The sequence below is a fragment of the Elephantulus edwardii genome, unplaced genomic scaffold (genome assembly GCF_000299155.1).
Source record: "Elephantulus edwardii isolate Elephantulus edwardi_28Jun2011 unplaced genomic scaffold, EleEdw1.0 scaffold00039, whole genome shotgun sequence".
NCBI lineage: Eukaryota > Metazoa > Chordata > Mammalia > Macroscelidea > Macroscelididae > Elephantulus > Elephantulus edwardii.
The window spans coordinates 18595506-18618390 of record NW_006399789.1 but is presented as its reverse complement, the minus strand read 5'-3'; the positions used below and the strand labels follow the sequence as shown (position 1 = coordinate 18618390).

Sequence of the window (22885 nt, the reverse complement as noted above, 5' to 3'; positions counted from 1 at the left end):
CAGAACGGAGTTTAGGGCTGTTGTACATAGGGTCGCTATGAGTCGTAGGCCACTCGACGGCACATAACAACAACAACAACTACAGGAGTTAGTCAAAGAACATTTACAAAATAATAAAGGGATAATATAAAAAGTAGTGAAATATTTTTTTAAAAACTTATTTATGTAATGTCACTGGGTTAGAGGTTGACCAGTTAGACAGTGTCTTCCTGTAAAAGGAGCAGTAGTAACATGGATGATATGGGAAGGTGAAGACCAAATCTAAGTTCCACTAACTTCACAAAGGAGAACTGTCTCCATCCGTAACATCCAGAATATAAAACTAATTTTGGTAAGATATAGTCCCCCACACTGTTGCACCTACTTTCATTAATTACTGGATCTGATATTTGTTGCAAAATGTGTGTGGTTTACTAGGGAAATGGGTTGTGGAGGGCTAGGGAAGACAGAGGATAGCACATTGTCTAAAGTCCCAGATTTAGTCCAGCACACAATAAAACAAGTGTGTGTGTTTTCTCAGTCGTCTAGCAAGCCTCTTCTCATAGCAGGCCCAAGTCAATTTTTTCTTTCATTGTTCAGAAGTAAAGCGTTTAACTCTGACTCCATCTCCTTGGTCCCATTGGCCTTCACCTCACCAGAGTCTCTGCACAGTCAGTCAGGCCTGCTCTCCCTTTCATGTTGGCCAAGCAGCTGTTGATGAAGATGTTGAACAATGGATGAGCCATATTTCTGTAGTTGAAGCAACTAGAGACCATGCCCCCAGGGGAGGCTAAGGACAATGGCTAGAGAAGTCATTTTCAACAGTCCTAAAACTATACTCCTTCACCATCACATTTCTTTTCCCTTATAGAATCTTCTCTAATAGCCACACTATTAGGTGTTTTGTGCTTTATTATGTAAATGACCATTTTTCCCATTAGGGATTAATTTTTTTTTTCTATCTCTTCGCAAAACTACATTTCTGATAGGAAAGTATCAGGATTTCCATTCTTGAACTTAAAATTTTATTGCTAGAGGCATCTAAAACATTTTTAATTAAATTGATTGATTAATTTACCAACTAATCAATGAGTTAATACATTAATAATAGTTGCAAAAATATTTAACAGATAAAAATATATATATCAAGTTAAATTTATCAAAAGTCAGTTAAGCACTAGGCATTCTGAACATGCTTTATAGACTTGTAATTTCATTTTTACCTAGTTACTTTCCTTTTTAAAAATGCCTGGTAGCATAGTTGTTAAAGACTTCAGCTCCTAACTGAGAGGTCAATTGTTCAAATACAACAACCACTCCATGAGAGAAAAAATGAAGTAATTTACTTCTGTAAAAATTGATAGCCTTGGAATCACTATGGGAGATTCTGCCTGATTCTAGAGGGTTGCTATGAGTTGGAATTGACTTGAAGGTATGAATTTTTTCTATAGTGAAGCTGTACATTATCTCACATTTTCAAGGAATTATTTGTAACTGAAAATGTATATGGAAACCTATATGTCTACATATTCTGATTGTATGATTATAGTATAATATATACATTCATATATGTGTGTATATATTTATGCATGTATGCATATATACACACAGAGAGAGGACTAGGGGATTTATTATTCATAAAAACAGAACTGCTAAAACGAAAGAAACAAAATATCTTGCAACTCTCAGAACCTCATTTGTATTTCACATATGCTGCAGACATAGTTCAGAAACTCAGATGTGTTGCTTATGAATATGTATGAAGAATAATTAGCTTGGAAAATGCTGCTTCATCACCTGTATTGAGATTGCTAATGTGCTTCAGTGACTTACTGAGCAATGCTGGAAAAGGGTTTTTCTGAATTCCAGTGAGATGAAACACTTCTGTTCATCCATAACATGTTAGTGTGTTCCATCCTGTTGCCATATGATGGGCATGTCTTTTAAAGCCTAGATTATTGGTAGACTGCTTATAATTGACAGTTTCTGCCATCAGCACTTTTTTTTTACTCATGTTTCCTTTCACAGGAATTCCAAACATCTCATTTTTACTGCCCTTGCCCAAGGTCACACTCTCTTTTGTCTGGTTACACCACTGCCATAGCCTACCTGTGGCTTCTCTTCCACACAACTGTCCAGTGCATCTTCCTGGACTATAACTCTAATAAGGGCTATTCTTTCATTTAGAAATGTTCAATATTTTCACATTATCTTTCCGAGTTTTCTTCACATTTCAGAAATTTCAATTCAATCTGTATAACAACTTTACTTGACCTCACAGTCTTTCAAAATATGAAAAACTAGTGAGGAACTGAAAACGAGCTCCCACATCAGACTTGTCTGCTTCTGTTGCATTTCTTAGCCTTTTGCAGCTATGTCTACAACATCCATGACTGAGGACCCAGAAAGTAATAATTAGCTTCCTGAAAAGCAGAAAAGGAAAGGTGCCTAAAAACAAAAAAAAAAGCCAATATTCAGGAATGTAAGAAGATAATAAAACATTAGCAGCAGGAATGTTTATGAACTACTCAGCTGTGTTGTTGAATGAAAGTACAAAGATTGAACAGAATATCAGTAAGTTGATAAATATCTAGCCATAAAAATCATAAAAGTAATAAATTACTGATATCAGGAATTGTTGTTTTGGGGTCAGTTGCCATCAAGTTGAGTATGATTCATAGTGACCCCATGAACTAAAGACCTGAACTCTATCCTATTCTGTGCCGTACTTATCATTTCTGAAACACTTGAGCCCGTTGCTGCATTCTCTATGTCACTGAGGCCTGCTAGATGTATTCCTCGTTTTAGCTAACCCTCCATTTTCCCAAACATGATGTACCTAAAAGCCTCTTCTAGCAACATGTTCAGAGTATGAGAGACGAAGTTTTGCTCTTTCCTTTCAGTAGAAGAGATAAAATTACTACAGTGTTTACAGACAGTAAAGAACGATTAATAACTTTAAGCCAATAATTTCAGCCACTTTTGATGAAATTAACAAATTCTTCAAAATTGCTGACTACCACACCACAGATGTGAATTAATTGAATAGTTCTATATTTATTAAAAAATTTAATTTGAAGTTAAAAAACATCTGTACACACACTTTCAATCCCAGCTGGCTTCATTAATGAATTCAACCAAACATTTAAATAAGGTCTAATAAATTCTTCCAGAAAATTGAAGAGAATAAAATACCACATTATATAAGGCCAGTACACCAACCCAGAGCAAGACATAATAAGAAAAACTGTAGGCCAGTATCCAATATGAATAAACATATAAAACTCTTAAAAGTTAGAATAAAATTTATTCTAATAATAGAAAATGTTTTGCAGTATGACTGTGAGTCATATTTAAAAAGCAATGTTGCTTAGTATATTAACAAACTAAAGAATTAAAATTAATTATTTCAATAAATGCAGAAAAGCATTTGACAAAGTGCAGTGCTATTATTCGCTGATTGTTGTTGTTGTTGTTGTTGGTAATGGCTATTGATTCATGGTGACAACAAAATTTTGCCCATCCCTGTCCCCTCTCCATAATTACTATGTTTTGGTTCTTTACTGTAGCTGTTGTGTCACTGAGAGTTTCCTTTATTTTTTTCCCAACCCTCCACTTCACTAAGACTCTTTAGCAATCGATCTTCCTTGATGATGTCTTCAAATAAGTGAGCTGCAGTCCGTTCTCCTTGCTTCTAGGAAAACATTCTGATCATTTCTTTTAAGATTGATTTGACAAAGGGTGGCAGGGGAAAGGCATCCACATTGTAAAAGGAGCTCTGGTGGCTTAGTGGTAAGAAACTGCATTGCAATCCCAAAGGCACATGTTTCAAATCCACCAGATGGTTCACAGGAGAAGGATGGGCAATCTCCTCCTGTGTGATTAAACTGCTTCTGAAAACTCACTGGGAGGTCAGCTATGGTCAGTTCTCACTCAATGGTGTACAATGCAACAACACATTGAAAAAGAAGTATAATTGATTTTAACAGAGTTCTGGTGGTTAGGAAGCACTTGTGACCTAGAGGTAAGGAATTGCTCTGCCAACTGCAAGGTATTTAGTGCAGATCTCCAGATGCTCTACAGGAGAAAGATGGACAATTTATTCCTTTGTGATTTACAGGCTCTGAAAATTCACTGGAGGTCCAGCAATGAGTCAGTTCTGACACAATGGCACATAACAAGAATCACAAGTGAGATGACAATCTTAGCTGACCCTCCAGTGGTTTTTCAGAGGTTTTAATTGCACAGAAAATTGCCCATCTTTCTCACATGGAGAAGCTGCAGCTGGTGTATTTGAATTCTCCCACTCCTTGGAATGGTCAGCACAACTCCCTCCCCACTAGAGCTCCCTATGCATAATAAAGTCTACTAAAAGATACTAGAATTATAAGTGAGTTTGACAGTTTTTTAAGTCTTTGTCACAGCTTACCCTCCAGTGGTTATCAGAGGCTGTAAATCACGGCAGAGGAAATTATACATCTTTCTCCCATGGAACCTCTGTTGGATTCAAACTGGCCTTCTTTGGGATTAAGCCAGCAGTATTATGGGATAAAAAAATGGGCAAAAGTAACAATAATTCTACATTGGGGCAAAGATAAATTTAAAATATCTTCAAATATAACCACTTAGTAATAAATTTGATTAAAAAATTGCAAGACCTTGCACTGAATACTACAAAGGATTACTAAGAAACATAAAAGAACACCTAAATGAAGACATATGTTATTTTCACAACTCAGAAGAAATTCAAGCAAATTTATCTAAAATGCAAAGCAATTCTCTCAATATCCTACCAAGATATCTTGGTTGAAATTGCCTACTGGATTTTAAAATATATATAAAATTCAAAAGAATGAAACTGTTGGGAGAGTTTTATTTCCTAATTTCATTACTTATTAAAAATCTACAATACTCTTGATTGCAGCAGAGTATTGGCATTCTTTATGGCTAATTGGAAGCCTGGCAATTTGAATCCAACAACCTCATAGAAGAAAGACAAGTGTATCCTGTAAAGATTTAGAACCTAAACTGGACCCTTATCATGAGTTGAAATCAACTTGACAGTAGTCAGAACTACTTTCAAGTTGTGAGTTGGGTTGTTTTTATTTTTAATTCTGGATCAAGTATTGAAAAGAAAGAGTAACAAATAGAATTCTTATGCACTACTTTGGGTAACTTAAAACATTACAGTTTTGGAAATTAGATTGGCAGTTTTAAAATAAATGCTTGCCTAATTATAATCCAGTCATTCTACTTATAAATATTTATTCAAGAGAAATTAAAGCACATGTCCATACAAAGACTTGTACAAAATGTTTCTCATACCTTTGTGTATAATAGATAGCCAAAGTTATAAAAAGTCCAGTGACGTATAACAGATTTTAATATATACATGCAATAAATGTTGTTGTTGTTCTTGTTAGGTGCCACCAAGTCAAGTTTGACTCATTGCGACCCTTTGAACAAAAGATCTGAACCCTGTTCCATCCTGCACCATCCACACACTTTTTGACACACAGGAGCCCTTTGTAGCAGTCACCCCATCAATCCACCTAGTTGAGGGTCTTCATCTCCTTCACCGACCCTCCACTTTTCCCACTGAGTAATATTCATGCAATGAGTACCACTCAGTCATATAATGAAAATGAAGTGTTTGTTGATGCACAACATTGCTAAATATCAAAATACTGATGGCTAATTAAATAATCTCAATATAAGAGAGTACTTATATTTATATAAATTCATTTAACATTTATAAATTTCTAGGAAATGTAAACTGATCTATAGTGATAGAAAATAGATCCATATTAACATAGAGAGGAATGAAAGGCAAGTATGATGGGAAGGGGGACTAGAACGAAATGATGATGTGTTCACTACCGTATTCATAGTGTTAGTTTTACAGATGGAGGTAGTAGTGGTGGCGGTGGTGTGTGTCAGTGTATGTGTTTGTGGAGAGAGACAGAGAGAGAGGGAGAGAAAGCACCTTTGTTGCCTAATATTCCTGTAACAAAAACTTTTAAATGGGTGACATTAAAGACCTGAATTTGAATTTATGGTTTCTTGAATTATGATCTATTGAGTCATAGCCAGCAGTCTAAATATTATACAACTAAATCCTTCTTTATCCTATACCATCTCAATAAGCTCACCTTTATAGTAAGTCCATGAACCCATGTCATTGAGGATCCTTCTGTCTTTCACTGACCCTCTCGTTTTCTAAGTTTGATGTTCTTTTTCAAGGAACTGACTCCTCCTGATTGTATGACCTTGTGTTTAACATTAGGTCTCACCATTCCCATCTCCGAGCAGCACTCTACCGACACTTCTCCCAAGACAGACCTACACTTCTCCTAAGACAGTTTTGTTTACTTTTGTTGGACTGTATGAATTTGAACTCAGACCTATTTTTCTTCCTCTGTTGGCTGTGGAAGATAGACCTTTCTGTTGTCATTCTGTTTCTGGTCCCAGGCATTGTTTGGTTTGGTGTAGGAAGATGCACCACACACCTCATATGGATCTATCTAAAGACATCATTCAGAAAGGATGAGGTTTAGGACTCATGCTCTGCCTTACCCTATCATTAGCATAACTAGAAAACCCCTATTTCCAAACATGGTCTCACTCACACACACAGTGATTAGAACTTTAGTGTATCTTTTTGAAGGATATATCACATATTATGCATAACATATCAAAATGTATTCAATTATAAATAAAAATTATGCAGTTAACTGCATGCCAATTATACCTCAATAAAGATGTTGAAAAGGATTTTTTTTTTTATTTATCTCTGCTCTTTATGGACTCCCAACAATTTCCATATCTCAAGTCTTCTTCCTTGGTGCGTGACCCATCTCACACTTCTCTAGCCTTTTGCTGATACTATTCTTAACTGCAGCAGGATAATTGCTCTCTACTGCCTTGACTAATATGTTTCTCTTCGAGTATCTAAATTTAGCTTCAGAAGTACAATTTATAAGTTTTTACTGTTTTGTGCTATTATAGGACAGCATGAATATTCCAAGATTTTGGGGGAAATAGTTTTGTTTATTATTCGATTGATAGTATCTTGTGCCATGTGCTATTTGAATGCCCTATATTATTTATCTTCATAACCTAAGATAAGCCTTCTGATCATTACCTATTTAGCTTCCTTGACAGCATTTCCTGAGACCTCTGTGCTGTTTTACTCCTGTCTGAACTGAATTCTATTTCAAAGCTTTAGAAGTTCTCTCTACTTAACGCAATTTTTCCTCTTCATTGTCAGTTGGATTGTCTCTTGTCACTTTGGCTACTTTCATATATCTGATCAGAAAATCTTTACCCATCTTTCTTTCTAATTTCCTCTATGTATTTTGATTTAAAAAAAAAACACAAACAACTTGACACAAAGGATGTAAACACAATGTATAATTAGAAGAGTATAGAACTTGAATGGCTACCTGAGGCATACCTTTTTTTCTCAGTAATAAATATTGAATTTGTACCACACACAAATTCGTGAAGCATTCCATATTTTTTCATATAACCCTGGTGTACAAGTTGTCATACAGCGGTAACTTGTGGTTGCCGTGAGGCTGAACACTGTGACACTGATATGTCAAATGCCTTAATGGTTGGCTACCCAATGCAGACAAAGAGCAGGGTGGAGCTCCCCGATTAAAACCAGCTTGGAAGGAGGAGTGGCATCCACTTCCATAATAGCTTGCGTCCGGAAACCCTATGAACCTGGAGAAAGGATGAAAGGCACCCAAGCGTCGAGGACTCTCCTTCATAGGGTCACTATGAGTAGCCTGCGACTCGACGGCACATAACAACAACAACCATTTATTTTTATATTTTCCTCAAGATTAATAATAGTTATGCAATGTTAATTTATCTAATCTCTATGTAAAGTAGGACTAAGAATTTTTTTGTTCTCAGTTGAAGCCATTGCCAATTTTCCATAGAATTATTTGTCAAAGTTGTCAGAACACCTCTTTTTACAAGTAGTGGGTATTGATGCATATATAATGTCCATTTTTACTCTATTATAGATGTTTCCAACATACGCTTTATTTTTAACTTTTATTTTCTTTATTTATATATTATAATAGTTGTTTTAAAAATATTCCCTTCTCTCTCACTGTCATCCATTTTAACCTTCTAAGATTTAGAAATGTTTCCTTAATTTTGGGGTTAAGGTTCTTGTGTCATAATTCATCGATGTTGTAGTGTATTTCACAAGTTGTTTATTATTTTTAGTACTTTATTGAGTGAACGTACTACCTTATACCTTTTAGCAGCTCGGAGAATCTTTTAATCATCTATTTGCTAAATATAGGCTTGTTTAAATGTAAGCTGTTGACAGCTTTAAAATATTTGGCCACATTAGTAGCAAGTACTGTTAATTCTACCTAGTGTGTTACTTTAAAAAAATGTTTCATAATGTTGTTGTTGTTGTTGTTGTTGTTATGTGCCATAGAGTCATTTGCCACTCATAATGACCCTATGTACAATAGCCCCGAAACCTTCTCTATACGGTGCCAACTTACTGGCTCTAACACACCTACCCTCATTACCTCCGTCACTTAACCAATAAGTCTCTTCCATGGTCTCCCTCATTTCTCTGTCCCTCCACCCTCCCAAGCATGCTGTCTTCCAAGGATCCCTCCTTGCAACACGCCCAAAGTATGTCAGATGAAGTCACAGAATCCTTGCCTTCAAGGAGCAGCCTGGCTTCACCCTCTCCAGGACAAACCTGGAATTAGACAACAAAAGATAAGAACACATTTACCATTTTCCAGCTGACAGAACTCAGGAAAAATGCAGGTTCCGAGTTACAATAGTGAAGGATTGTATGGGCAAAATATTAAGCAACATTGTTTTTATTGTTAGATGTTGTAGAATCAACTCTGACTCATAGCAACTCTACGAACAATGGTCCGAGCCCTGCTCTATCCGGTGCCATCCTCACCATCTCGGCTGTACTTCAGCCTATTGTTACAACCACTGTGTCAGTCAAACTCATTGAAGGTCTTTCCTCGTTTGCTAACCCTCCAATTTTCCAAGCATAATGTGTTTTCCAAGGAATGGCCCTCCAAAGAACATTTCCCAAGTTTGTGGGATGAAGTTTCACCCTCCTTGCAGCACCTTCTTGCATCTTCTCCAAGACATATTTATTTTTCTTATTATGGTACTCCATAGAATAGTCAGTAATCTTCCTACACCAGTAGCAAAGACATCTATTCTTCTTATGTAATTTTTATTTATTATTTAACTTTTGGAGGCATAGAATGTAATTGAAAAGACCATGGCTTGGATCAGGTGCACCTTGGTTGGTAGAATCAAAAGAAGAGGGGTGGATGGCATAGACAGAATCACTGTACCAAAAAGACTAGGTAATTTTCAATTATTTCATGGGTCAGTCTGTCATAAGGAATCAACAATGCTGAAGGAAGAATTGCAAGCTTAACTGAAGATATTGGTAAAAAGAAGGGCCTCTGGGAATTAATAGACTAGCAATTGAGATGTTTCAATAAATAATGCAATTACTCAAAGGGATCACTTTAGGTGAAAAAATTGAGAAGTTTGACACTTGACCAACTAATTGGAAGTGATCCATATATATGCCCTTTATGAAGAAAGAGAAACCAATGAAGTGTAGCAATATCATTAAATACACAAGTAAAATGTTGCTGAAAATGATTAAAAAACCAATTACAACATTACATCAACAGAAGAAAGTCAGGAATTCAATTACCTTACAGAAGACGTGATATCATGATTGTCATATGAGTCTTGTCTGAAATTAGAGAAGCCCAAAAATATGCTCATCTTTGTTTTGTTAACTGTTCAGAGACATTTAACTGTCATTTGGAGCATAGCAAATTATAGATAGTGTTGGGAAGGGAAGGAATCGTACTCATGTGGATCTAGTACATCCAAGAGAAAAATAGAGCCAAACAATTAGACACTGAATGATTTAATATCAGGAAGCTGTGCATCAGGATTGAATAATTTTCTCAAATTTTTTTCCAATCTCTGTGCTGAACTAGTAGTCTAGGAAGTTGGACTTTCTATAGAATAGCATGGTGTAAGTATTGGAGCAACACTTATTAATAACGTCCTAAACACAGATGGCATAACTTAGTATTATTTTCCATATAGATTACATGATAATGTTAAGAAAATACAAAGCTCTCAACTAAGCAACATAATGATGAAGGGAGAAAATATTGAAGTTGTTAAGAATTTAAATTTATTTGAGTCCACATTCAATACACTTGGAAACGGAGGTCAAAGAGTCAATGTGTTACAAGGGAAAATCTGTTACAAAAGACAGATTTAAAATATTAAAAATAAAGATGTTACTCTGAGGACTAAAATGTGCCCAATTCAAATAGTATAATTTCTGGTGAAAGTTGAACAATGAATAAGAAAGATATAAAAGAGAATTGAGGACTTTAAATGGTGGTATTGGATAAGAATATTGATTATATTCCTAGTAAAATAAATGGAAGAAGCATATGATCTTTTTTAAGTGTATATGGCTGGACTTCATGTAACTTACCTGTAAGATGGACCAGTCTCTGGATAAAGACTTCCTGCTTTGTAAAGTAGATAATGTGACAAGGAAGACTCTCAAAAGGATATATTTGACAGAGTGGCTGCAATAATAGACTCAAACATAGCTGTGTTGGTGAGAGCTGGGCAGGTTTTGTTGTTACTCATCGTTACACTATGTATTGGAACTTACCTGACAGCCTCTAACAACGGTGCTCTGCAGATGCTTTTTGAAGAGTCTCGGCAGCCTTGAGTTGAGATTTGTAGTGTCCTCAGAAAATAGTTTGCATTTCTGGCCCTTCCGACAATATTAGATCTTTTTACCATGTAAAATTAACACATAAAGTCCTAATGTGATTTATTTCTTAGTGTAAGTGCATTATATGATGGATTCTTGAGAAGTATACTGTATTAAAATGGTTAATAACATATTGAACTAAACCATCTATTTCCACATTATTGCACCATCTTTTTGTCCCTCTGGTGTTTCAACAAATGCATCTCTGCTAGGAGGTAATTGATACTCGTGGATCACTATTTAGAAGGGTTTGTTTTGACTTAGTAATTTTAGATACTTTTTTATAAAGAGAAGTATCCTTTCTTTTTCCAATACTTTTCCATTTTCAATATGCTGCCGCTGATATGTGCTGTCAAGTCACCTGCGACTCATAGCAACCCTATATACCCTATGCTCTGAAGCCTGCCCTGCCCTAAGCTAGTCTCACTGACTCCAATTGCCCTAGTTGCTGTATCATCTATTTCAACCAGGGTCTTCCTCTCCACCCTTCTGAGCATGATATCCTTCTCCAGGGCTCCTGGCGACATGCCCAAAGTATGTGAGACAGAGTTTCAAAATCCTAGCCTCCAAGGAGAAAGTTGGTTTCATCCTCTCCAAGACAGACCTATTTGTTTTCTTGGCAGGCCACGGTATGTTCAAGACTCTTCTCCAGCACTACAACTCAAAGATGGTATACAGGAAACTTGCCACTCTTGCCACTTACTTTCAACTTGTTCCACTCCACCCTACCATACAAGTAAAATGTGTTTAGGGATAAAGTCAGAAGACATGGAGATTTCATTTACTTTGTGGCTCCTGTAGCACAGTTGTTGTTGTTGTTGCTGTTGTTATGTGCTGTCGAGTTGCTTGCGACTCATAGCAACCCTATGAACAACAGCCCTAAACTCTGTTCTGTCCTGTGCCAATCTTATTGTCTCTGACACACTCATCCCGATTACCTCAGTCACAGAATCAATCTAACTCCCAGAGGGCCTTCCCCTCCTGCACCTGCCCTCCACCCTCCCAAGCATGATGTCCTTCTCCACGGACCAGTCTCTCCTTACAACATGTCCAGAATATGTCAGACGAAGCCTCAAGATCCTTGCCTCGAAAGAGCAGCCCAGTTTAACCCTCTCCAGGATGAATCTGTTTGTTTTCTTAGCAGTCCACGGTATCCTCAATACTCTTCTCCAACACCAAAGCTCAAAGGCATCAATTCTCCTTCTAACCTCCCTGGTCATTGTCCAACTCTCTGATGCATAACAAGTGATTGCAAACACCATGGCCTGTGTCAGACACACCTTAGTCTCCAGAGACACACCATTGCTTTTCAGTACTATAGAGAGGTCCCTAACATCAGATTTCCCCATCGCAGTATGTCTTTTAATTTCCTGGCTGCTGATACCAAGAGTGTTGATTGTGGAGCCAAGCAGACTGAAGCTGTGAACAATCTCAATCTCTTCACCATCCATCCTGATGCTGCCAATTGGTCCAGTGGTGAGAATCTGTGTCTTCTTGACATTGAGCCTCAATCCATATTGAAGATTGCGGTCCCTGACCCTCAGCAGCTAGCGCTTCAGGTTCTCTTCAGTTTCAGCAAGCAGGGTTGTGTCATCTGCATAACTCATATTGTTGATAGATCATCCACCAATCCTGATGCCACATTTCTCCTCACAGAGCCCAGCCTCCCGAATGATCTGTTCTGTATACAGGTTGAAAAGGTCTGGAAACACATCTGTAACACTAGGCAATATTAATTACGTATTATTTATGGCAAGATTAGCAAAAGTGAGAGAAATCTTCAATGAGATAGACTAGCAAAATAGCCAAAGACAATGTTCTTAAGCATACATCTATGATAAAGATGAAAGTTCAGATTTACATAAAGTCCACAAGTCATAGATGACTCAATTGCAACTAACGACAGCCTTTTTTATAGTTCAACGAACCATCAGGGATTTGATTAACTTCAGCTGCCTTGACTTCTTTGATATGCTTTCCTGGGTTTTCCTTTCTTTCTTTGCAATCCCAGTTACTTTGCCAGCCCATTTCTCTGTCAATCTCTTGAACACTGTGTTCCTGAAGATTCTATTCTAGATCATTTTCTCCTGCTAAGATGTTCCCCTGACTTTAATGATCAATGGTTGTTGTTTTTGTGTGCTATCAAGTGGGACTATAACTACCAATCCAGTAGTTCCAGAAGCTTTAAATTGTCTAAGAGAAGACTCTCCATCTTTGTTCCACCAAGCAGGCAGTGGGTTTGAACTACCTACCTTTGAGTGAGCAGCACAGCTTCTTGCAGCTGAACTGCTACAGTCCCCAATTATCAACTATGTGCTAGGAATCTGCAAATCTAAATCTGAAGACCAGGATTAATTCCTAAAATCAAACTCTGTATAAATATTGCCATTCTGATATCGTTATTTATTAAGTGTGTGGTGTTGAATATATGACACTTCTTTTTCTGTTTACAGGCAACAGGTCCTCAGGGTTTATTAAAAGAAGGTGCCAAAGGTTCTCTTCAGAAAAGCTTCAGGATTCTTAACGAAGCCAAGAAGTTAGCAAATAAAGTGAAAGGTTAGTGTGGCTGGCCTCCGTTTATTATTATTTTCATGTCAAATATAATTGTAATTATTTGGAAATTTTATCACACTATTGAAGGAACATAATTGTTTCAGCATGATTTTATGGTTACTTTATTATCTAGATTTAGTGCAAGTGATAAACTTTCTCATTTGTTTTATAGTATTTTGTTTTCATAGCTCATGTTGCACTAGATAATATTTTATAATGTTTAAATTTAATTCCTACTGCATCACTTCTCCAAAACTTAAAAGTATTCTAATATTTAAAATAGTTTGTTTATGAAGCTGTAAACCTGTAACCTGTACTATTTCTTTCATGAATGAAAGTCAAGAAGACATGAGTGAAGCACATAGAGTACAAATTCATTGTCAGGATTTCAGTTGTGTTCATGGAATATACTTCCTGAAAAATGTTTCCATTTAAAAAAAAATACACACTAATAGAATGTGTTAAAAAATGATTAAACTTTATCTTTGAATGATCTTATACATTTTACATAGAAAATTAAATTAATGCATTTAAATATATAGAATTGTCTCTTGTTCCTCTTTCCAGTATAATTTCTTACTCTTTTGAGTATGTCCCAATCTCTCGATTCTTAATTTTCATGAGCCTTCCAAAACATCCTACCATTGCAAGTTAATTAATTTTCATAGTGTTATTTCTTTTCCTTGGAATGTTTTAATCTACCATCCTTTTTCATCTAATTCATTTCTAACCCATTTTGAGATTCAGTCTACATGAATCCTACTCAGGAAATCAAAATTGTCATCCCTTTTATATAACCAACATTCTATATATAGGAGCCTTTAGTGGTTAAGCATTGAGAGGTTGGCAGTTCAAACCCACCAGCTGCTCTATGGGAGAAAAATGAAGACGTTTGCTTCTGCTAAGATTTTCACTGTTAGAAACTTTATTGAGAAGTTTTATTCTGTCCAACAAGGTCATTATGAGCAGGATTCAACTCAACAGAAACAAATTTGCTTATGGTCCTCTCTGTCTACACTTCTCAAAAATGTGCTAAACCATTATAATAATGAAATTATTTTATTAAATCTTCAGAACAGAGAATTTCTGGCTGTTTTGGTTTTCTTTTTTATTTTCTCTTTCTAGTACATACACTAACTCAAACTGGGAAATAATTACATATTTACTTTTCCTTTTCACTGACTTAATGGTGCTGGTCTATACTTGAGAAGAAAAGGTGGTTTATAAATCAATTGTATTTGGCATATGTTAAACTTATATTCCTTGGTCTCTGATAATGGCCAACTTAAAATTATAAGGTCTATCTCCATCATAGCTGGCGTTTCTAAAGTAAAATGCTTTGGACTGTGTATTATAGCTAAAATAAAATGCACTCTATACATAATTCTGTGTAAGTAGTAGGTTATTATAACTTGAAGAGTCAACTCGTAATGGCACAGTGACAAGTTTCCTAATGAATAAATGGAGTTTGTGGTCACTCCTTCCTATTTGGGGAGCCCTATTGGAGCGATGGCTAACTAAAAGCTGACAACTAGAAGAAATCCATCCATCAGCTCCACAGAAGAATGACCTAGTGACCTGGCTACAGAAAGATTGGTGGTGGTTGTGGTGTGTGCCATTCTGTTGACTTGAATTCACAGCAACCCTATAGTACAGAATAGAAGGGTCTCATAAAGAGTACAAAGCTGTTTTTACTGAAGCCGACTGCCACTTTTCCTCATGGAGCAACTAGTATGCTCAGATCTCAACCCTATAAGTTAGTAGCTGAATGCTTTTCATTGTACCATCACAAAATGTAAACTTCATAGGCCAATTCTGTTCTGTCACACAAAGTCACTATTAGTCAAAATTGACTGCAGGACACCTTAGAAAACCACCATATTTCTATGCATCTACCCAATAGCCCAAGGCTATGAATGGGATAAGATGAATGAACTTAATCATTCAGATGCAGGGTCAAAGGCTGTCTTTATTTAAAAGTTTGGTATCTGTGTTACATCATGAAATTTTTTGCAATAATTTTTTAAAGTGTTTTATTAAAAAAATAATTATATCTTCACAGCTGAGCCTTGTTTGGTGCCCATTCACACCTGATATGAATACCTCATTGACTTCACCCTATAAATAACCTTTTTTGCCTCTATTTCCCCCCATAAACACAGGTATTATAAATATAAAGAAAATATAACATTTTTAGGGATTTTTCCAAGGGAAAAATAAATCTAATGACAGCCCTGGTAGAAGGGGTTAGGAAACTGAAATTTTCATTAGTTTAAATGTCTCTTTTTGTACTTCAGGTAGTACATTATTTAAAGTAATGAAAACCCACAAACTCCTCAAGTAATAATTCCTCCAGAAAGCCAAGCCAAGGCTATGATGGAGATTGGAATGTTTTCTTGCTACATTATGACATGTCTCTGATTTGTGGCCAATTACACAAGTTATAAAATGGCTGTTAATCAGGAAAATGCCATATATTATCACCAGGAACTGCTGAAATAGGCCCTACAGAGCAAAACTCTTGACAGCAGCTATTAAAATAGAGATTTAGTAATTTCTTTCTCTATGGTGCCTGGAGTTAGAAAGAATAAAAATGGTGGGGCCGATTACCCTCCATATTTCTAATTCTTGCTTGGTTCAGTTCGGTACAATTCACTTAGTTCGTGAGCTTCCATCAAGAATGACTTAGTGCTCCTGCCTGCCATTTTTATGCTGTCCTTGCCTTGAGGGAGTCTGAACTTGCCAGAAGCAATTTGTCTTGCTTTTTAATTTTTGAATATACATCAATTAAAGTTATATTTGCCCTTGTGTGCATCTGAGGTTTGAAGCTATTCTACATTGTACTGATTGTCTGTGGAGATAAAAATGATTTTGCTGATGGATATGAGGCTTGGTAAAAACTGATGACCAAAATAGTTAGAAGATGAATGAATATCACCAAGTGAATTAATACTAACTTGCAGACGGATAGGAAATTTTGTCAATATAATAGTCATTTAAGGTTGTTGTGAAATGTGTATAGAACAGGGACTGAAGTACATAGATAGTATATTAGAAATCTGACCGCTCTAAGCTTTTAATGCTAGCTACCTTATCATATAGAGCGTAACTTTATTATTTTATTTACTCCTTCGTTTGCTCATATTTTTGTCTTTGTCTCACATAAGTGAAATTATTTAGGAGGAAATGAGTAATCTTTCTGTACAACGAATGACTCTCACATGAAACAAAAGGTCTATACCTAGGCTCAAACATACTGAATGAGTGTATTTCTTGACCTAGAGTGATAGCCAACACACAGTTTAATACAAAATGTTAATTAATACACACATTAATTTTTATAAGAACAATCAACACTTTCTTCTGGACTATGATTCTCCGTACATACAGTTAATTAGTCCAGAAAAGCTTATCAGAAGGGATTTGTGATCAAGTGTGTCATACACTTGCAATTTTTAATCTGTTGAAATCGTACTTTATATTTTAAAAAAAGAATACACAGGAACACTTTAGTGCTTCTACACCAAAGTATGATATAAAAGTTAAAGTTTGAGAAAATATTATTTTATTATTTAAGATGTTCACCTTTCTAATACTCACTTTATCAGTGATTTAAATCAGCCCCTCCATAGGTAACTCCAAGAAAGTAAAAATCTACTTGTTGCATTGATTAATAAAAATGGACCAAGCGGATGAGATCAAGGCAGAGGCCCCGACACACCATAGGCTGCAGAACAAAGCAATCTTTTTCCTCATTATTGATTCCTCCTATAGAAATTGGGTAGAGTTTTTTCCCCTCCATTTGGGAGTGTTTACAGAGAAAAATAAAAATAGTTAATAATAATTTATGAGGAAAACTGTAAAGTGATGACATAGTGACAAACAAAGGGCAAGCAGGAGTTACTGAGAGCGTCTTCATGTCATTCTGCTAACCTATTGAACCATGCCATGTGAAGACAGCACAAGACACTAACCTTGCAGCAAGTTCCCTTCTGTCATCTTAGCAAAAACAAAGGCCTGTACAATGAAAGATTATGGATGCAGCTAGAAGCTCATCTAAGTTTTGTTTGCATTCATAATCAGAATGTAAGAGTGATATTTATGCAAACAAATGCATCTATACCAGAGATAAATATAAATGTCTTCAAAAGCTTGACAGATAAGGTCGTGAGGTCTGTGTTATGATGAACTAGAAGGCACTTATCTTAAAGAAATTATCATTTAATTTCATTTAAAAATACTTTGTTGACCAAAAGAACCAGGGCTGTGGGACCACTGTCCAGCTGCAAATTTCATCCCAGAGGGACCAGAGATGGGTTTTAAATGTTAAGTCATTTTGCTTCCTCAGTCTCTGGCTACAAAATTACTCCTCTCTATCCTCCAGTCTAAAGCTTGCAAGAATCAGCCACCAGACAACACTGCTTACTTCGTTCTTGGTACTTCTCCTATACCCTAGTGAGACAAATAGAATATTGAGATGTAACTAACAGTAACGGAGAGTAAGCCTAGCATTGAGGCTATCTCAGGCATCAACTTTTTTTCTATCAAGACAAGGCTTCTCAGTAGCTTACCTCCATGTAAAGAACTGACGTACTTAAGTGAACCTCTTAGTTCTGAGGTGCCTGTGAACAATATGTTTAATATTGTAATATATATTTGAAAATTAAGTAATTAGACGTAGGGCTCATTTCAACAATATGCTAGCAACTAGAAAAAGAGAGGCATAGAAATAACTTCAGGAAAGTAAGTTGGTCGGTGTTATTTAAAGAAAGATTGCGGCCTGTAGTTACTGACAATAAAGACGGCAATTGCGGGCATAATGAAAAGAATCTGGCGTTCTCTCTTTTTTTTTTTTTAACGTAGTGAAATTATGCATAGAAACCTTCTTAAATCAACTGGCAGGAGATTAATACTGTTCTAGATTTTCCTAACTCTCTTTGCACAGTTGCTCACCTGGAGTTTTCAAGATCCTGTACTAAATAGTGGGATCAATTTAGTTTTATAAAGCTCATATTGAAAAGACAAAGGACTATCCAAATGGATGAAAAAAGTATAACAAAAATGAACTAAATTACACTTCTCATGTTAAAATATCCCAAGGTGAAGATGGTGGTGGTGGAGTGTGCTGTTGAGTCACTTGCAATTCATAGCAACCCTATGTATAACAGCCCAATCTTGTCTCTGACACACCTACACCTATTACCCCAGTGATGGAATCAATCCATCTCATCGAGGGTCTTCCTTTCCTGAGCTGTTCCTCCACCCTCCCAAGCATGACGTCCCTCTCCAAGGACTGATCCCACTTTGCAACATGTCCAAAGTATGTCAGATGGAGCTTCAGAATCCTTGCCTCCAAGGAGTAGCCTGGCATCACCCTCTCCAGGACAAACCTGTTTGTTCTCCTAGCAGTCCATGGTATGTTCAATACTCTTCTCCAGCACCAAAGCTCAAAGGCATCAACTCTCCTTCTTTCATCTCTAGTCATTTATTGTGCAGTTCTCTGATGCAAAGCAAGTAATGGCAAAGACCGTGGCCTTTATCTGATGCACCTTAGTCTCCAGACTGCCATCAGTACCTTGGAGAGGTCTCTGACAGCAAACTTACCCAATGCAATTTGTCTTTTAATTTCCTGGTTGCTGGTGCCAAGAGTGTTGATTGTAATGAACAAAATCTATGACTATAGTGGCAAAGTGTGTTAGGCTGCTCCTGAAAGAACAAATCATTCACTGCTCTGTGGGAAAAGATAATCTCTTTCCAAGAATATACACAGCCTCAAAAACCCTACGGAGGGTTGCCGTAAGTTCAAACTGACTTGATGGCAATGAATACGGATTATCATTATGAATTAGTAAAGTTTTTCAGTGCTAATATGTAAAACAAAAATCATTAAGTGGAAGGAAACATAATTTGAATACATTACTCTCAAATCCTTTTTTTATTTCACTCCTATCAAGAAATGACAAGAATTATGCCAGTCATATAATGTAAGTATCCTAAATAGGAAGAGAAGAACAGATTTTCCCCCCACCCCTGTTTCTTTTCTGTTGTTCTTATTATTCCTTTTTGCAAACTATTTACCCCTGTTTCACAGCTTTGTTATTTTTGGATCTTCTCTCTGTATCCTTCTCACCATCCAATCTGTCTCCAAATCCTGCCAAATCTTTTTCTTCTTTCATTTTTCAAATCTGTCTCGTTAGTTTCCACAGTCACTGCTGGGACCACATAACTGATCTATTATCCTATCCGAAACCTGGATGGTAGCAAACACCAAGCATGTCTTCCACTAACCTCACTCACAACAACCAGAATGATCTTACCCTAAAATGTGCCCCGACAGCAAAATAGAAACTGGCTTTCAATTCAGGGCTACTGCATTTGAGGTGCACAGCACAACCCAGGTAAGCAGCCTGGAATAAAAAATTCCAGGTGAAATCGTTTATGCTATTACAGAGTCGAGTCGTGTATTCCAGCTCATACTAGTAAACTGCTTTTTTTTTTTGTTTGTTTGTTTGTTTGTTTTTTGGATCTCTCTTATTTTTAATGTTCCGAGTTTGCGGTTGCAGGGCCGGTTCTCCCTGCCAGACTCAGGTTTATAAGTTTTCAATTGGCTGGTGAGGCCAGTAGGGATACTTGGTCTTGTCTAACTTGGTTTCCGGGAAAGCTTCATTCAAGTCCTCAATGGTCATCTGCTCGAACGGAATGATGTTCCTCAACTTCTCCAGCTGCTTCTCTTACTCCTCAATCCTGCTCTTGGAGAGAGACACAAACTCCGCACAATTCTTCATGTCTTCTTTTTCTTCGGCATCTACCAGGGCTGTATACTTATCCTCTGGCACGGGAACCTTCAGGGCGTTAAACTTCTTCTCAAAGTCGTCCACTAAGCCTGCCTTGGCCACGTTGGCCTTGTAGTAAGCCCAGTTGATAGCTGGAGGTGCCTCGGGGACAGCAGCCAACCTGGTGGTGAGAATCTCATTCCAGGATTTCAGGGAGTTGGCAATAGCCTTCTGGTTTCGGGGTATGATCTCCCCAAAAGCTACCCAGTCAATGGCTTTCAGAGTAAGTTTTCGCCCAGCCATCTTGAGATCCTTCAGCGACCCCGGAACTAGTAAACTGCTTTGAGGGAAGGATGAAGTTGTCTAATTTGCATCAAGGCACCATTTGATCTAAGGAATAATTCTCTATAAAACCAATCAGTTACCCTGACCCTTGGCATTCTGTCCCTCATAGTGATCTGCACACTGAGTCCTGCGCTACGCATGTAAATCTCTCTGTACACTGGGTCTTTACCATTGTCCACCGTAACCACCCGCTACATATGGTGCTCCCTCTTTGAAAAGCCCATACTTCTTCTTCTTAATCAACGGCTTTGTAAAAGTTGCCTTAAAATTGGAAGACTCAATTAACCACATTTCATTTACACTTTTATTATACATCTTTTTGAAACAAATTTTTAAAAAATAAATGTGAAACTATGCAAAATGCAGAATAATTTAATATTGGTTCATGTTGTCCTTCTTGGTATCTGAGGTATCTGATTTTTGTCTCAAAACTAAAATGCACTGCTGTAAATTGGAACCACATCATTGATCCCCTGCCAGTGTCACAGGCTGAATCACTTAGATAGAAATCGTCTTTCTCCTGGAGCCACCAGGGCTCCCAGTTTTGATTTTGTAATTGCTCTTTAAACTCCTATAGTTATTTATTGTCACTAAATTATTATAAATTTTCCAAGTACAAGTGATATATTTTTTTTCTAATTGATCTTTCCATCAATTTAACATAAAATTGCAAAGTTTGCCAACTAGTTCTTTGCAAATAACTTGGGAGGGTGGGTGGGATCTATATATTTAAAAAAACAAGCTCACTGCTGTCAAGACCCAGCTTCCCTCCATCAGATTTCCTAGGCTGTAAATAACAGCACAGGAGTAATTATTTATCCATCCTTATCTTTCCATTTAATTTTGAGAAACAAATATTTCATAGGCGGTTCTAGTGGCGTGGTGGGTATGGAATGGTGCCGCACACCCAAAGTCAGGTGATTCCACCGAAAATCCATTGTAAGGTCAGTTGTGAGCCATTTCTGAGTCAACAGCTGTGAGGGAGAGATTTCATAAGCAAAAAAAAAAGAGTCCATTAGTTGTGAAGGAAATGTCTCTAAAACCAAGCCAAGAGATAGCCTAATAACAGTACATTCATTTGGTATTTTATTCTTGGTCAATAATGAAAACTCTAAGTTAGAGGTACTTAAGGAAGCAGCATTGCCAGTCTAATTCTGTTATAGGGGGATCACTGGAAATCTTGCCTTGACTCCTTTCATTTACAGCTGATAAACTCATGTGCAATTTAGCAAATGCAAATTTTATAAGATTTTCAAATTGTTTACACATAGTAGAAGGATAATATGTTCTTATTTGCCTTCAAGTTGGAACTTACTCATAGCTGACCCTCAAGCAAGTTTTCAGAAGCTATAAATCACGTGGGAGGAGAGTGCCTGTCTTTCTCCTGAAGAGCAGCTGGTGGTTTCAAACTGCCTGCCTTTGGGTTGGCAGTACAACTCTTTACCAGCACCAGCAGTGTTCCCAATAGTCACACAGAATTATTTGATATACTCTTATATAATGTATATTTTAATAATCTAAAAGATCACATGGTTTTGGTATACATAAGATTGATATAGACATTCCATCAGTACCAGCTTAAAAAGCTGTTGTCCTCCTGGGTTGACTAATATCACTGTGGTTAATGCATCCTTTCCTCTATTAAAATTATCTTCTAAGAAGCTAGAGACAGTGAGGTTGGCACAGGATAGAGCAGCATTTAGGGCTCTTGTACATAGGATCATTAGGAGTCACAAGCAACTCAATGGCAAATAACAACAACAACAACAAGAAGCTAGAGAGAAAAAAATTCAAATGTTCCCTATATACTTATTAGTTACTGAAAGCAAGATTATCCAACACATATTGTGTTGTTAAAGCATTCAAGATTAGAATATTGTGGTATTTGCCTTGACTTTCCTATCACACATGGCAAATGGAGATTTAAGGTCTTTGATAATTATGATTTAAACATTCTCAGAGAACTTGAAAAAAGATATCAAAAAAACAGGGGTCATGATATGGAATCGATCTTGACAGAAGGAAATGTTTACATAATGATGAAAATAGTAAACAAAGGCAATGTAAAATGTTTACACTGACTCAACTTCAAAGATAACTCCCTCATTCGCTCACTGTGGCCAGAACAGAACTGACTCAATGGAGTTGACCTTCTAGCCAGCTCTTCCTCCTTCTTCCTCTGAGCTGCTGGTGGATTCAAACCAACAGAAAAGTGTGGGCTCTGGGTTAGCAGAAAAACACCTTCCAGAAAGGAAAGAGTATGCTATTGTACTTGATTTCACATGCAAGCAAGATTCTACTGAAGATTGTCCAAAAACGACTGGAACAGCACATCAGCAGAGAACTGCCAGAAGTCCAGGCTGGGTTTAGAAGGGGTCGTGGTACTAGG

General features: G+C 36.8%; 1 protein-coding gene and 1 pseudogene across 1 annotated transcript in view; one reads left to right on the top strand and one right to left on the bottom strand.

Moving 5' to 3' along the window:
• Nucleotides 1-22885, top strand: part of LAMA2 (laminin, alpha 2) — a 746602-nt gene that overhangs the window by 589430 nt on the left and 134287 nt on the right. Inside the window, exon 41 of the mRNA XM_006885032.1 lies at nt 13279-13381. Within this exon, the coding sequence (XP_006885094.1) occupies nt 13279-13381 (103 nt within the window). The remainder of the gene's footprint in view (nt 1-13278; nt 13382-22885) is intronic.
• On the bottom strand, nt 19969-20454 carry LOC102853696 (annotated as a pseudogene).